This window comes from Oreochromis aureus, linkage group 15, assembly GCF_013358895.1.
Source record: "Oreochromis aureus strain Israel breed Guangdong linkage group 15, ZZ_aureus, whole genome shotgun sequence".
Taxonomy (NCBI): domain Eukaryota; kingdom Metazoa; phylum Chordata; class Actinopteri; order Cichliformes; family Cichlidae; genus Oreochromis; species Oreochromis aureus.
This window is the reverse complement of record NC_052956.1, coordinates 4,539,162-4,556,071: the sequence shown is the minus strand read 5'-3', so window position 1 is coordinate 4,556,071 and position 16,910 is coordinate 4,539,162. Positions and strand designations below refer to the sequence as shown.

General features: G+C 40.6%; 1 protein-coding gene across 3 annotated transcripts in view; it reads right to left on the bottom strand.

Annotated features, from left to right (window-relative positions):
* Positions 1-16,910, bottom strand: part of LOC116332242 (1-phosphatidylinositol 4,5-bisphosphate phosphodiesterase beta-4) — a 68,016-nt gene that overhangs the window by 14,309 nt on the left and 36,797 nt on the right. For all 3 annotated transcript variants that reach the window (XM_031755116.2, XM_039599034.1, XM_039599035.1), the window contains exons 5-21: positions 12,641-12,721; positions 11,358-11,417; positions 9,675-9,818; positions 4,711-4,790; positions 4,568-4,621; positions 4,396-4,477; positions 4,206-4,306; positions 3,680-3,737; positions 2,643-2,751; positions 1,837-2,047; positions 1,592-1,685; positions 1,352-1,431; positions 1,150-1,234; positions 959-1,049; positions 777-872; positions 396-544; positions 66-152 (exon numbers count right to left, since the gene is read on the bottom strand). In XM_031755116.2, the coding sequence (XP_031610976.1) occupies positions 66-152; positions 396-544; positions 777-872; positions 959-1,049; positions 1,150-1,234; positions 1,352-1,431; positions 1,592-1,685; positions 1,837-2,047; positions 2,643-2,751; positions 3,680-3,737; positions 4,206-4,306; positions 4,396-4,477; positions 4,568-4,621; positions 4,711-4,790; positions 9,675-9,818; positions 11,358-11,417; positions 12,641-12,721 (1,662 nt within the window). The remainder of the gene's footprint in view (positions 1-65; positions 153-395; positions 545-776; positions 873-958; positions 1,050-1,149; positions 1,235-1,351; positions 1,432-1,591; positions 1,686-1,836; positions 2,048-2,642; positions 2,752-3,679; positions 3,738-4,205; positions 4,307-4,395; positions 4,478-4,567; positions 4,622-4,710; positions 4,791-9,674; positions 9,819-11,357; positions 11,418-12,640; positions 12,722-16,910) is intronic.

Here is a 16,910-nt window from a genome sequence, read left to right as displayed (position 1 = left end):
TTCATCAGCCCAGAGACAGCAGTCAGCTTTTAGTGGGGTAAAAAGGGGACGGGATGGGCACTTGCCTTCTTGTTGTTGTCTTGGTCAGATGCTTCAGAGATGTCTGTGGCGTCAGTTGCTTCAGACATCTCTGTCACCTCATCTTCAGGTACCTAAGAACACATCGATACAAAACATCCATTAATGGGATGTTCGTGTTAGTGGTAGATTTGGCTGAATTTGGGCCATAGTACTCCAATGTCCTATATTTACCAAATGGTACAGGGAAAAAAAAACTGTTACAGTTAGCTGTTTTAATCTCACCTGACGGGGATGTATAACAAACCAGAGTGCTTCTCTGCAGTGTCGACAGATTCGTTTTAGTGTTTCAGTAGCAAGTCGACACTCAAACCTACCTTCTTAATACTGTTGCTTTGCTCGTCATCTTTCCTTGAGCTGACAGCGTTGCTCTGAGAAACACTGTTGGATTCTTTCTCGCTGGTTGCTTCAGAAACACTGCTGGGGGCCTCTGAATTCAAATCCTTGTCCTCTGCCTCTTTTTCTCCTACGCTCACATATACAGAACAACACAAATCAATAGCAAAGCTGATTTTTTTTCCTCCAACATTAATATTTTTCTTATTCCTTGGTGCACTTTAACGAGTGTTTGCACTTGATGTTCTACTTTGCATTTTTCAGCATAAACCTATCGCTTACTGCATGTACAAGAGAGGCTGTCACGCACATTACTACGATTTATTATTTCACATAGAAACACAGACTGTCAGACATCTGACCGTTCTCTGTGTCGTCTTCATTCTCCTCTCCCATTATGATAGCAGGGGTGTTTGTCTCTCCTGCCTCCATGTGTTTTTTGAAGGCCTCGAGCTGCTCTGTATTGCACACATACACATGTTAAAGACAGACAAATCTCATAAAATCACATAATAGATGTGCTGTCTCTGTGCTATATACGTACTCTGTTCGACTTCAGGTTTCAAGCGTTTGTTTTTGATGAGGATTTTCCGCTTGAGCTCACTTGGAGAGGGTAAAGGACGCCCAGGTTCAATCTGCCAAAGAGAAAAGAACTTTTACACTTAAGTAAATATGAGTATAACCCAATTAGAGCAAATTCTAAGAAATACTTTGCATCAGAAAGAGAGGATTTACCGGATAGTTCTCCAGAGGCTGTTTGAGGAGCAGGTCACCGAAGATCTCCTCGCAGTACTTGGCCATCTTGTACTGCTGAGGTTTACTAAGTAACACAGACACAACAATACATATCATGTCTATATAATGATTATGTTTGAAATATTTATGCAAAAAAAGCAATCCCTATGATGCATTAGATGTTTACTGATTATAAATGTACCTGCAGTGATTTTCAAAGGACAAAATAACAGGAAAGTCTGATGTGACAAATGCTGTCTCCTTAATGGCTTGGATAACATCCTGTGGCAGGAGAAGAAAAACATTAGGTGTGAGGAGGATGAATCAAAAGAAGCCATCAAAAGTTATATCAAACTCTGAACACAAGGGGGCAGACTTACATTATGAAACAACATTAAAGCAGTAACAGAAAGACTGAACAAAGTTGTTTTTTGTTGTTCACCTTGAACAGGATATCTGTGCACATGGCCTTGCCATGAGTAATGATGGGTTCCTGGTCCTCCCCTTTCCCATCCCAGCAGTCCAGCTCCACACATCTAATGCAAAGCACACAGAAATGTCGCTGTCCACAAACTGCACATGCAACTGAGCTTTAGCATAGCCAGATAAACCTAACAGTGGATGATACATGTGTGTCTGTCAACCCATCCGAGTACACCATATTAACATATATATAAATATAAATACCTGCATCCAGACAGCAGGACCTGCCGGTACATCTCTACTGAGGACTTCCCTCCAAACTGTCGGCCTGTCAAGTACGTGTTGTGGGAGGAGCTGATGAAGTAATGGGCCAGCGGTTGGTCCATATCTTGGTACAGTTCCAGCCGGTCCAGGAACACTGGAGCATTTTCATCTGACATCAGGTACCGGCAGAACCCATCACTGGACATGTGACCTGAACAGAACAAGGAAGGACACGAAGGGTGGAACTTAGTGGTAGAATATTATTTATTGTTAAACTGTGAACTCGGTAAGCTGGTGAATATTTATTTAAGGTGAAAGCAGTACAAAACTCTGAAAATATTATTCTAATTTTTTTATTTATTTTGGAAAAACCTAATATGTATTTGTAGAAGAAGTGTTCTCAAATAAATTGAATATAAAAGGCTTTTCTAACTCACTCTCTATCACTAAGTATTAACATATATATTTTTATCATTGCTAACTTTGAATTCAGCACAAGACGTGCAAATGTCAGGCCATCCCTTCCTGTTTGTTTATATCAACAGCTACTTGATGTTTAACTACTGTAGATTCTTTTGGGAATCTAAATGTGTATTTAAAAAGCAGCAGAGCTGTGTGTACAACTATTTCATCATGATGATAACAGGGGAAAAATAAACTCCGGCACTTGACAATAAATATTTAGTCCTGGAGAAAATGTGCCAACAATCTGGTTTTCCATCCTGCAGCTTCAAGGTAACACCTGCAGATGGCAGCAAAGCCTAAAACATCTCTTGCCCTCTGATTTGCCCACACGGTTCTTCTACCTTTCTTCTTCAGATCTTCGTCTCTCTCGTATTTCTCGATGATCTGCATGGCTCTCTTGGGGTCGTAGAATGGAAACAGAATCTCATTTAACCTTGGGTCGCGCTGGTTCTGTGAAGCGAAACAAACGCAGTCATCCCTCTATTCACAAATCTAACTTAGGACAAATGCATCTTGCGCTGACACGCAAACTTATTACAATATGTTTACACTCTCAATTTGTTATGCCTGGTCAAAGGTACTGAACTCAGGAGGACTATGTGATTGGCTTTCATCACTTACTATTTAAGAAATATTATCTATATATCATTAGTATACACACAGGCACGTAACATTTTGACAGCAAGTACTAAAAGCACTGATCAAGGTGATTATTCTACGGCAGTATAAACAAAAACCTGTGAGCCACACTAACAGTTGCAGAGATTAAATGTTGCTTAAAAGCAAAGAATCACATGTGTTTGAGGGAATCAAGGTGGCATTAACAAAAACGACAGCAAACATTCAAACATCATGAACATGTCGCTGCCCACTCACAGAGCCAGGTGGGGAATTTAATTTGATTGGCGAGCCCAGAGCATGAAGCAGCGCAAACACGTGACTGCACAGCAGCAGGACTAGGCAGGTATTCAGCCACACAGAGGAGCACAGCCACAGAACACATATACGCACAGCAGGGAACGAGATGAACCGAGCAGGAAGCAACAGGATGGAAACCTCGACCCTCCCGTTGCTACGGCAACACCAATCAGACATGGGGCGGGGGGGAGAAGGAGGCAAGCCACGGTAGGGAGAACATGGGGAATGGGATGACGGTGGGCATGCAGAATAAGGGAGGTGGTTGAAGATGCCCTTGCAGGCCCACTCAAAGTTAAATGTTGTGTCCATCCAATTTGATTAAGGTGGACTAATGTGCAGTCGGGCCTGGGGGCAGGGCGACTTCTACCCCAGAGCAGGATGAGAGTAAGAGGAGGAGTTGCAGGGAAGGGCACACGCAAGCTAAATACAGAGAGAAGTTAATGAATGATAAAGAGCTTACTTCATTCAGAAAGCTGACTAACTGGTCTACAGTTAAATAATCAGTTTTGTTCCCATTGCTGCAGAGAGATTAATTAGAAAAAAAAAACAAAACAAAATGTTATGCTCCTTAAAATCGAAACCCTCACAGTCATTCACACAGTCAGTCAGTTAAAATTAGAAAAGCCAGTCTTTACAGTTACATTATGCTTTTAGTAGTATCTTGTTAATCATCACTCTTCTTTGACTGTTGTCATTAGGTTGAACATAATTAATGTTGAACGGTGGAAGCAGGTTAGGCTGTCCAGACATAGTTAGTGCGGCAGGCACAGAAACATTTGTCCTGATTATTTCCAACATGATGCAGCAGCTCTCACTTGGGGAATATTTAAACAGTGGATATCATTGTTCCACCCAGGCACAAGGTAACGCAGGTACGATACGATGCTGGGTCAGGGTGATGCTGTTAAGTGTGTATTCGGAGAATATATTATTATTTTTAAGGTACAAAACAATTAAAAAGAGAGCAGACGAGATGAAACACTTACATATTCTTGAAGAGCTCCTCTATATCTGTGCGAGGGCAGATCTTCTGTGTGAGCGCGTAAAAAATGTCAAAGGTAAAATCTGCTGGTTCAATCTCATCGTTCTGTGAAAGGTAAGTGAGAGAGTCATTTCCTCACAGTCTTCTTTTGGCGTAACAAACTCGGACACATCTGACTTCCAGTTTTGTCTGACCTTTCCACTAGGAAGGCCCAGATCCTTCAGGGCCTGAAAGATCCCCTTCTCTGTTTTGCCTGATGCAAATGTCCGAGTGATGCTTTAAGAAGAAGAGGAGGATAAGGTGAAGATGAGTGATATTGTATAAAAACAAACAAACAAACAAAACATACTTTAAACATACTCTTACCCTCTTACAGGAATCTTCCCATTCACGTTGGTAAGGAAACACATTCTCATCCAACTAAACAAAAACAGGAAGTAGGATTAAGGCGCTTTACTGAAGAAGGCATACAGCCAAGTTATTACAACTGTGCTGCAAATTGCACTCACTGTTTCTTGAGGCATGTCATTGGACAGACGTTGTTGGCCTTAACGTTGTGAATCACTGACCTCAAACCCTCGATCCACTTCTGCAAGCAAACAAGCACAAGTATTCAGGACACACACGCACACGTATACACACTCCTGCCACTTAAAACCACTGAACAAATTACATAGCATTCAAAAGAGCACCCAGTTTGCATTGTGTTTAGAGGTGAATGTCTTTGGGGAAATAAACAAGCAAATGAATTGCTCTTTAATCAACAGTCTTGTGATAGGGGCCTTGACAGGACCATCATTAACACAGACACAAAAAACACACACACAGCGATAAACAGCGACCTGTTGCAAGGCTACAAGGAGTGATGATAAACAAACAGCTAGAGAAGGCCTGTGACTGCCCATGAATATGCTGCCTCATGCATCCATGTAAAGGCCACTGATAATCCGAACACTTCTGAGCCTCCTCTCTGAATGTCGGTCCCTCTTTGTGCTAAACCCTCCTCCACTTCCACAACAAATATCTACTGGTGTCATTATAAAAACATTAAACGCGATGGCTTGTGCAGCAGGGGTGTGGTGTTCACGAAGCAGCGCGCTGATGTAAATATCTCTGTCATCTATCGAGGCCTGCTCTTTACTGTAGGGCCACCTGCATGCTGGGAGGGGTGCTGATGGTGTCGCGGTGCGTTTATGTCTATATGTGTGCGCGAGAGAGATAAAGAGGGACCGTGTTTTTGACTGTGGGGGACGTGCTCATGTACTTTAACCTGTGAGTGTACGTGTTTGTGTTCCCTGCTGTGGGCTGCTGCATGAATATCATTGGCAGCCCCGTGGCACAAACAGCAGTTATAACACCCACCAGCATGAAGGGAAAAAACAAAAAAACACCCTCTCATGGGAAATGAATAAACACCAATCCGGTGGTGCCAAATAACAGATCTGTGCTCAAAAGACAAAAAACCCCAGCTTGTTTTAAAGCTACTGGTGATTTTAAATTTTTCTACAAACTGACTTCTGTAAAAATATTATGCAAATAGGATTTTAGTGTCATAAACACTGATTTTTTTTGTGTGTTCAGTTAAACTCATGGATGGTGTTGTGTCTCAGGGCTCTTTGGATCACTGATATCAATCTCAGACATAATTAGTTTGTCAGGTGAGCCCAATTAAAGGAAGTCTACTTAAGAAGGATGTTCCACTTTATTAAGCATGCCACAGGTTTAAAGCAATAATGGAAAGAAAAACAATCTCTGCTGCAGAGTGTCAAATAATGCAATGCCTTGGGATAAGGTATGAAAACATTAGATCATAGGTGTCAAACTCTGGCCCGCGGGCCAAATTTGGCCCGCAGCCTAATTACATTTGGCCCGCGAAGCCATACCAAATTACTATTAATGCTGGCCTACTGATATTATACAGCTAATATATATATTGTTTAGTATTAAGCTTTGCTTGTTCCATATTCAGTTTTTCAGCAAAACCTGTTTGAGTCCATAAGAAAAGATTCATTCTTATATCTGGAGGAAGATTTTTTTTCAATAAATATTAATGTTGGCCCGCGACTTTGTTCCAGTTTTGAATTTTGGCACACTGTGTATTTGAGTTTGACACCCCTGCATTAGATATTTCACAAAAACTTAAGCATGATCATCGTACTGTGAAGAAATTTGTGGCTGATTCAGAGCACAGACGGGTTTGCACAGATAAAGGCATAATGAGGAAGGTTTCTGCCAGACAAGTTCATCGGATTAAGGGAGCAGCTGTTAAAATGCTATTACAAAGCTGCAAACAGATATTTGAAGCTGTAGGTGCCTCTGGAGTCCCATGAACCTCAAGGTGTAGGATCCTCCAGAGGCTTGCAGTTGTGCATAAACCTGCCATTCGGCCACCCCCAACCAATACTGACAAGCAGAAACGGTTGCAGTGGGCCAAGAAATACATGAAGGTTAATTTTCAAACAGTCTTGTTTACTAATGAGTGCCATGTAACCCTGGATGGTCCCGATGGATGGTGTAGTGGACGGTTGGTGGATGGCCACCATGTCTCAACAAGCCCGTGACATCAGCAAGGAGGTGGCGGAGCCATGTTTTGGGCCAGAATCATGGGGAGAGAGCTGGTTGGCCCCTGAAGGTGTGAAAATGACCTCGGCAAAGTATGTAGAGTTTCTGACTGACCACTGTCTTCCATGGTACCCAGAGAAGAACAGTGCCTTCCATAGCAAAATTATCCTCATGCATGACAATGCACCATCTCATACTGCAAACAATACTTCTGTGGCATTGGCTGCTATGGGCATAAAAGGAGAGAAACTCGTGGCGTGGTTTCCATCCTCCCTCCTGTGGTTTCTGACCTCAACCCTATTAAGAACCTTTGCAGCATCCTCAAGCAAAAGATCTATGAGGGTGGGAGGCAGTTCACATCAAAACAGCAGCTGTGGGAGGCGATTCTGACATCTCAGAAAGAAATCCAACCAGAAACTCTCCAAAAACTCACAAGTTCAATGGATACAAGAATTGTGAAGGCTATGTGAAGCAAGGGGTCCTATGTTAACATGTAACTTGGCCTGTTAAGATGTTTTTGATTGAAATAGCTTTTAGTTTCAGTAAATATGACTTCCTAATGCTGCAAATTCAAGAAATGACCATTTGCAGTTCTTTACACCCAATAAAATGTTTTGAAACTCTGTTGTGCATAATAATTTGGAACAGAGCATTTTGTGTTGTTTTATTTTTGCAAAAGCAGTTATCTTTGGGAGGTTTGTTCAATAAAAATTGGTGACTTAAATTATACTGACTGTCATTTGCATCAAGTATGTAGGAAAGTCAGCGACAAATATTAAAACATTTTAGTCAAGCGTGGTGCTTTGACTTTCAGTCGTTCTTGTTGTTTTGTGGCACCTCTTAATTTTTCTCAGCAAACTATTGTGAATGACAAACTCTTATTTGCCATTGTGTTTAAAAGAAAATAAAGTATAAGTCATATGTTTTAAGCTATCTGGCAGACATCTGTCAGGCTGAGAAAACGTACTCGAGGTGACAAAGTGGCTCTTCCTTTGGTTTCATATCTTTAGAGGACATGTAGAGTTTCTTTTAATCGCAAATCTTCATCTTTACCAAAATGATTGAGCACAATAATGGTCATGTTCATTATATTGCATGCTGTCAACATAGCCTATGAAAATACCAAAGCTAGCATTGAAATGACAAAGAAGTATTGTCTGTGTGTTGAACAGGAACTAATAGAACTTCTTCCCTTCCACAGAAACGAGTCAAAAAGTATTGAGACTAACCAGATATTCCTACTTGGAGTCTTTTTATAGGACTCAGTGAAGGGGGAAAAAAAGAAGAAAAAAAAACACCTTTTTTGAAGTATAATAAACACTGACTTTAATTTCTCTTACTGTGATGTTTTTGTATTATGCCAAAAGTAGCGGGTTATTTTTGGGGCTCATCCAAGTGGCTCATTCTTCAAATATAGAACAATGAAGAAGTGCAAGACGACAAGAGAAAAACAGCAGCGAAAGCAGCAGGAGGAATACAGAACAGAGATGCTGTGAATCATTCCAGATGCATCTATTTATTCAATGAATCAAGGCCTTGTGTAGGAGCTGGCATATTAACCCTGGCTTTCCTTTCTGAATTGAGAATCTGTTGTGGCTGGGTGGTCTTTTAATCTTTACATCTACATTGTTGTGGAAATGTTGAAATTACTCAGACAGGTGCTAAGCAGAGTTTATCTCGAGGGCAGAAAAATGAAGTAGAAGTTAAGCTCCTACAAGCAGCCTCACTGTGCTCTCTGCTTCGAAGCTCTAATATGTACAGTATGAGTAGGCAGAGCGAACAGGGAAGGCTGCAGGATAGCAGCTATCTGACACGGGATAACGCCTGGACGGGACTACGCACCAACCTCCAAGGTTTAAATATCCACACATGCCAAAGTACCAAAAACTGTACTTCCATAAGTGGCCACACGAGGCAGACCCGCAACGTGACTCTTTCCCTGTAGACTCCCAACAAAAACGTCAAATTTCACAACCTGACAGACATAAAAAAAAAAAAACTATAACTTTGGTCTATAGTTACCCATCCATAACAGCTCTGTGTAGGTGATTTTTGTTTTAGGTCCGTTTCACCTTAAAGCTTAAAGCTAAGTGCCTGACTGATAAGATCGAAAGGTGGACACCAAAACAACTAACTGCCTGGTAGGATTCATGTCACTCATGCGTGTTTGTGGCCTGGGTGACTCGTGGAACATCATTTAATGCTGTGTGGTTAATTGTATCAAGAGCCATCTAAGAAGTTCCTCTTTTGCTAAGTAAAATTTTAGTTTTTTCAAGTTTCTACTTTGTTTTGTGGGTGTGTGTATCACTTGGCACTAATTAGAATTATCAGTGTTTAGCATGATGCACACATACAATCTTTGCATGCATTTTGCTAACAGTTGTTCTAGGATTGGTTGACAACTTAGCGCTCCACCCTCTCATGCAAATATGGTCGATTTTAAATGTAAAAACAAAACAAAGAAACAAAACAGAAGCACCCCAAATGCTAATATTTAAGGCATCAAAACAGGACTTCACAACCAGGTGGGTGACGTCATGGCGCCTATATCATTTACATCTTTTACATACAGTCTATGGAGTTTACAGTGAATTTTTGTCCAGACTACATATGCTTAGTGGCCATTGATTAAATCCATCTAAATTCATCAAAACACCTTTTTTTAACCTGTGATGCACTCAAAAAGTGTTACAAGTTAGATATTAGCCGGAAGCTACAAGTGCCTTTTGTCACTGAAAGGTATATGGTGAGTGAAGAAAATCATGGTATATTGGAATACACAGCTGTCCATTACATCTGTTATATTGTCAAAATATTTCAAACTGCAACACTCCAATTAAATCTCAAGGTCAGCGCTCCATCTTTATCGTTTGTATAACGCAGCAGAAATATGGGTAGTGCATGCATTTACCCTGGCTGTCTCTGGGTTCTCTGCCACCATGAACATGAAGTTGAGATTGACCAGGTCTGTGCCACTGCAGATGCAGATGATGCAACCCTCCAAGTCTGCTTCTGTCTTTCCAGTGGCCTCAAATGATGACAGGATCTTAGGGTCCTGAGGACACAGCATTAAAGGCAGAGATTAGTATGGAAATGATGGATAAATAGCTGATCAAAATTACATGCTAAGACAGAGACCTAGACATAAAGCTAAAAAAAAGATAAGATAAGAATAATTAAGCTGCTCTTTAGATGTTTGAAAGCATTTCTGCTGCTTTAAGTTTAAGGGAAATATTTCAACATTTAAAGACCTTTAGTTCTTTTTCTCAGAACAAACTACATCCCAGCAGACCTTAGCCTGATATAACTTTAATGTCTGTTTTATCAGTTTCACAGAACAATCCACATAAGCATTTTCTCACTATCAAAAACACCACTCCTCCCTCTCTCATCTTCTCAATCAGATTTCCTGTCTGCCACCATTGCCACCATGGAAGATAGTAATGCTTATATGTTATGGAATTGAATTAACAGCAACAGGCAACAGGCTATGCCACTTTAAAATCTCAGCCTGCAATCATCCAGTCCCATTCATCTCTTCTCCCTCATTGGATTACTTGAAACAGCTCTCCAGGCTTGTGTAACCATGTTAGCCTCTGAGGAGAAGCCTGGCTATCAGTTGTCTGCACTGTACAGAACAGCATACGGCGCATGAGCCGCCATCAGACTGCAGAATCTATATACGTGCCCTCACATACGTACACAAACACACAGCCACACAGGACCAAACAAAGGCGCTCCAATCTGTTGTCAGCAGTATGACTTGAGACTCTCCTGTTAGGCTTCTGCATTTCAGTGGCTTCATTGGTTTGCATACAAATTAGAAGGCAGCGTGTCCATGGATATTCCAATAATAGCTTTCATAATTCATATAGCTGGTATGACGCTAAATACCACAATATAATGTGTCACTGTCAAGGCTACATAGCATGAATCGATATTTAATATACAGAGGAACCATGTGGTTTGGGTTTGTGCATATCTGCCTCTGTAACTGCTACATAGAAAACTGATTGGTTGCCAGCTGTAATAATTCACTGGGCACCATGGCTATTTTAGGGTCCGTTTCCTATTATGGGATAAGGAAAAGTCATTCTGACGGAGACAGAACATCTTATACCGTTGATCTTTTGATCCTGTAGTATGAACTCCATAACCCAGCGGTTTTCTGACAGCGCATCACCACCAGGCTGAAAGAACAATTTTTCAATACTACTCTCTTGGTCAAAAGTACAATCCACAGCTGCGAGAAAGTTCAGTAAGAACCTGTGGCGAAACTCAGAGTTGTATGAATATTGATGAGCTGAATATTTCATGTTTATGTTCTGCTAGTGCCCTGTGTGAATCTGTATTTGAAAGCAAATCTCAGCAGTAAGAACTCAACCGGGAGTCCCAAAACAGTCATTATATTGATAGAAAAAGCCACTGTAGCCTTGGCTAATTTAGGCATGAATAATAGCCTGAAGTGGCAGTCTCTCTAGATTTTACCAGGAGTGCCTCTGTGGGACTAAAAGACGGAATGTTTGATGCAGAGGCTGAGAGTGTGAATTTTGTGAAGGCAGAAGTGAAGAAATTGTCTCTCCTGAGTTCTTACCTTTGGGACGGCACCAACGCGAATACTGTTGATGAGAGAACACTCCAGAACCTGACCTTCCTGTAGGAGACCAAAAATGATGGAAAGAAAGAGAAAAAAGAAGTAGGTGAAGAGGGGGAGAATAAAAGTCTACAAGAAAGACAATTTCTGATAGTCAGCAAAGCACAACCACCACAACCTCTCAGCAACATGGGTGATTACGACCCAGAAATGAGGAAGTCTCCTTTGTGCGTTGAGAATAGCTGTTTTAACACCATTTGATTTAATTACCAAGTTTGAGTCTGCAGTATATGAGGATAAACATATTAACAGTTTGGACTCTTGCAGCACCAGGCATGCAGCTGCTTGGGATCCCAGCGCAGTGGCGGGCTCCCGAGAACAGACAAACTTATACTGCCGCAGTTTGTAACATCAGTTGGAGAGACCTGATCACCTTTGGGGCCCAACCTGACTCCATTCACCCCAGTTGCAGAAGGTGTGCATGAAATGAATGCTGCTAGTCTATTTGTAACTCCGGGGGAGGAAATTAATGTCAAAATCTATTGCAAGATTTGCAAAATGTTAGCAGTAAAATGGAAGTTATGGAAGTTAGGTGCTTGCTTGTATATTCTCTGAACTGAATTCTGAAAAATACACAGATAGTGTGCCACCAAACTATTTCTAAAACCACTAAACGGGAAAATAAATCATCCTAATCAGAGTTATTTTTCCAAGTAGAGGGACTTCAGATGCACCTCAGAGGTTTTTAGACAGTGGCAAAGAAAAATCAGGAATGTTATAATCCAGTGGCTGGAAAATGAGACCATGCTAGTACTAAAAACTGCAGTTTTTAGTACTAGCACAGCCAGCTGTAGCTCTTATGTGCTAGGCTTCATCTTAGCTAGTTTAAAATCATCCAACAAGAGCTACTGAACAAATCGGCAACAAATTAATCCAACTATCTGATAAACATCTGATAAACATTGTCTATTGCCCAGTGCTAATCAGTATTAGCCTAAATACTAACACTTACACTTAAATCTTTTCTCTATATTTTAAGCTTGTTATAATATACATATATATTAAATGTGCTTCATTAATAGAGTTTTTATTTACTTGCATATACCTTTTTCAGAGTCAAATGGTCAGAAATACAAAAAAGAAATAAAATCAACTGACTCTTCCCTTGCATGCCTTTTTAAATACTTTACCTACTCCATGTGGATCCTGTCTTATACATTTCTATTTAGAGGATCCTCTCGAAAATCCTAGAATACACAGGGGTCATGATGTGGAAGTCCTACCTTTCCCTCACTCTTCCAGGTGATGAAAAAGCCGTACTCGTCCACTTTCATGTGGCAGTTGGGCTCAAAGATGTATGGGTCCTGCAGCGAGGAAAAATTATTATTTCTAAGCAATGAGGCCATATTAATCAAAGGTTTTATTTGACACAGCAAGACATTAAACAGTCAACCTGTTTAACAAACACAGGAATTATGCAATCAGACAACCAGATGTAGCTCTTATTCATTTTACAAGATATACCTGCCTGCCTAAGAACACACACTCAAACACACTGTCACAAAGAATGCACAAATACGCTCAGTATGTACACACAGGTTACCCGTAGGGGAGATGAAGCCTGTTGTGTAAGGCAAACACGCAGTGAGATTAATGTGACCACCTTTAGCTGTTAAATGCAAACATCGACGCAGTTGGAAAACAGTTCCGTGTTATAGAGACGAACAGGAGGTAAAAGTGTATTAGCCTAGCTACTGTGACGCTACTGCACACATTGTTCAACAGGAGTGTTGGTGGAGGAAATCTAACCTTAGCCACCTTGTCCTACCCAAACAATCTTACCATCAATTCAATCAGCTGGAAGATGTGTGAGTGTGTGTGTGTGTGTGTGAGTGTGTGTGTGTGCTGACAAATATGTGTATTTCCCCCCCCCACTCCACTCCACTCAAACAACACATCTGAGAAAGCTAAAAACATAAGAGAGAAATAAACTAGAATAGGAGAAGGCTGCTGGGTCACTCTAATATTAGCAGTAGGGAACAGTGTAACACACTCGTGTACACACTCATACACACGTGATTTATTATTTCAGGATGTTGCTGCTATGAGATACGCAGCTGCAAATAGGACTGAGCTGGCTTGTTACTTGGCTCTTACCCTGACATCTAAAACCCTCAAAAAAAACCCCTCACAAGAATAATCTTATTTCCATTTAGGAAACAGTGAGACTGCTATAAGTGCAGATAAAAGCTTGAGTCTCTTTCATCTGAATGAAGACTGACAGAGTGTTCGGTGTTAGATATAGAGCCACCTCGATGAAGGAGATGGTTTCAGATAGACCTCAACTGTTGAGGACATACAACAGTATCACATTCCACAGATCCTCAGATCATTTTCAGGTCTTTTACCCTTGGTCTAAATTTCCAAATCAATATTAGAAAGTGATAATTAATCTGCCCGGTGTAGGCTTAACAGCTGTATCTATAAATATTATATATGATGCTATTAACAAGTACAGTCAAAAACAAAGTACACCTTCTGTAAATTTGTCAGTATTAGTACATAAAATCATCTTCTCTATGATGTTATCGTTCTCTCACATTGATGTGGAGGAATTATAGCCTACTGTTTATGCTTGTTTAGGTCATTGAGGTTTGTGGGCATATCCTTATGCACAGCTCTCTTAAAGTCCCACTACAGTATTTAACCCAGGCTGAGGTCTGGACTCTGACTGGGTCATTGCAACAATTTGATTCTTTTCTTTTTTCCCAGTCATTCTGTTGAATCTTTGAATTGCTGCTGTGTTTGTGATCACAGTCCTGTTCCATGACCCAGTTTAAGCAGAACTTCATCTGTCAGACAGGTGCCCTCACATTTGATTTTAGAATACTTTGCAGTCAGTGAGTCGACCATGAACTCATCCGTCTACCAAAGCGCTCAGGTCCTGTGGCTGCAAAACAAGCAGCCATGGAAGGAATCCAGCATTTTGGCTTAGTTATCGTTAAATAAATAAGGACAGTTTACCATTTTGTATTTTGTTAGATTATTATTATTATGCCTCGATACGTAAAACCTTAGAATTTAAAGAGGGTGTACTTTCTTTGGGCCATGACTGTAAATGCTTATGTGTGTTTTCTGTCTCATTCGTTTTCATTCGTCTCAGTCTACCTTCATCAGCTGTCAATATGAGGCTGCATAGTTTCCATGGACACCAAACATCAACCAGATCTTAAATGATCGATTTCCACTCAGTGAGATAATGAATGAAACACACACACACACAGGGGAAGCTCTTTGGCTATTTGCATAATGGATTATATAGGATATCTTTCACCTTTTACATCAATGCCTCTGGACTCTTAAAGAGGACAAACTGATATGAAATATCTCATTAAAGGATACAAACTAATTATTGAAAATCCATAGCACACTACAGAGTGTAGAGCTAAAGAGAAAAACAACAAGTGAGATGCAAACTTGGAAACATCTCCATCTATTCAAGGACATGAATAAGATGGCAACGAAAGAATTCTGGGGACATTAAGTTGTTTTAAAAGCCATCTTATGTAACGATATGTAGTGCTGAGAGACTCCATATAACGATAGCTGTCCCCCATGAAGCTTTGAATTGCACTCGTACAAACACACATACAGGCACACTGACCCACATGCACATTACCTGCCACTACCATCTGTCACTCAGTGGGGCTTCAGTCACTAGAGACTGTTCTTGTGGAAAAAAATAAAATCCATGCTGTTTAGCATATGCTTTTTGCCCACTGAGATGCTTGCGCCTCGCATCCTTTGTAATTTCCAGGCAGCAGTGCTTTGCTCACACAAACACAAACACAAGCCCACACTGACACAAAGTCTGACTGACAGCGTTTTATAAATGAGACGCATTGCTGCTTCGTGTTTACGATAACAGCGAGGAACATGAGCTGACAACCAAAATAACTATTGATTTATGAATGAAGGACTGTAGCTCTGTTTTTTTCTCCTGAGGTGCATCAGTTTGAGTTGATATTGTTTAGAATATAATCATTCATTAATGAGAAAAATTCACAGCACCAAGAGGTGAGTGGTATGTCCCAAGTGTCATTATTAATTTTAACCGACTGACAGAGCTTGACCTTATTACCATTCAGGCCAGACCTAACCTTGTCCTGTCTAAGCTTGGCTCAAATTCACAGCAGCAACACACTGAGGACTCTGTTCAGAAGCATGCTGGCCCACTTTCACCGCTCACTGTGACATGGCTTTGGATTTGATGATGCCTTTCCGTAGAGCTTTTTTCTCTGCCTAAGAGGGATCCTCCTCCCCCAGCTGATGCCCACATAAACGGAGAGGACTGAGGGGATTTCCTGATGTGTGCAGGGGTACGTGTAGGTCTGTGTGTGTGTGCGTGACTGTGACACACTTTGCCTTTGCTCGTCCAGTGTCCTAGCTAGGTGTCCTGATTAAGTTTGTCTGAGGAAATGTGGGCAAAAAAAAAAAAAAAAAGGCAGGAAGATATACATGGGGGTCACATACATGCAAGTGCATGCCAGCATATACAGAAGCAGTGAATTTGCTTGTGGCTGTGACTGAACATTTATTGGTTATAATTCAACTTTAAAATAGTTTTTAGCTTTTAAGTGATCTATTTATATTTTCTAGCTCACATTTTTTCTGGTTTTTATTTGTGGTGGTGTTTTGCATCCTCCTTTGTGAAGCTCCAAACTGGGTCCTGATCCAATACAGGCAGAATAACCTAGCAGGAATGGTGCTAATCTGAATATCTGAATCAATTTAATCTGTCACAAGTAAGTCATACATACAATCAATCTAAAAATAATAAACAACAATAACAGATTTCACACTACAGCCTATGTCAGCTGGCCAGTATGATCAGCTGATATTAGTTATTTTTCGCTATACTGATATCAGTATTCACAATGGCCAATAAATTAAAATGACAAAATTAAAGAAGAAATAGAAGAAACACCCTTCAACTATGTTTTGTGTGTTGATGTTGCACAGTTCGTCCATGAGGGGGCACTCTGCAACTGTTGGCAACACATGTTGCAATGATCCAAGCAGAGTTGGGCACAGTGTTAAAGAGTAAACAAATGACTGCACATGACAAATGTTAGGGAAATCTGTTTACGTTTTGATTGTCTGAAAGAAGAAAAAAAAAAATCACTGATATATCGCAATATTGGATTTTTAAATCACCACATATCTGTGTCAGTATCGGCCTTTTAAATCCTATAGTCGGTAGGGCTCGATTTCATACGGTGTAGTAAAAACGTAAGAGATCTCACGTGGCTCATGTAAATCCTCTTTTGCTGCAGCAGAGCCTCCATAAGTTGTTCCCTGTAGCTCATTAAAAGAGTTGCACAACTCCTCTTTACAACACTGTTTCAGCTTATTTATTTTTTGGGGACGTCTTAATTGAAAATCTGTCTTTATGTTTTGCTACAGCATCTTTAGGCACTGAAATTGAGAACTGGTAATCAAAAGACACTAAGCTTATCAGTTTCTTTTATCAGCACTCGTAGGTTTTTCTTA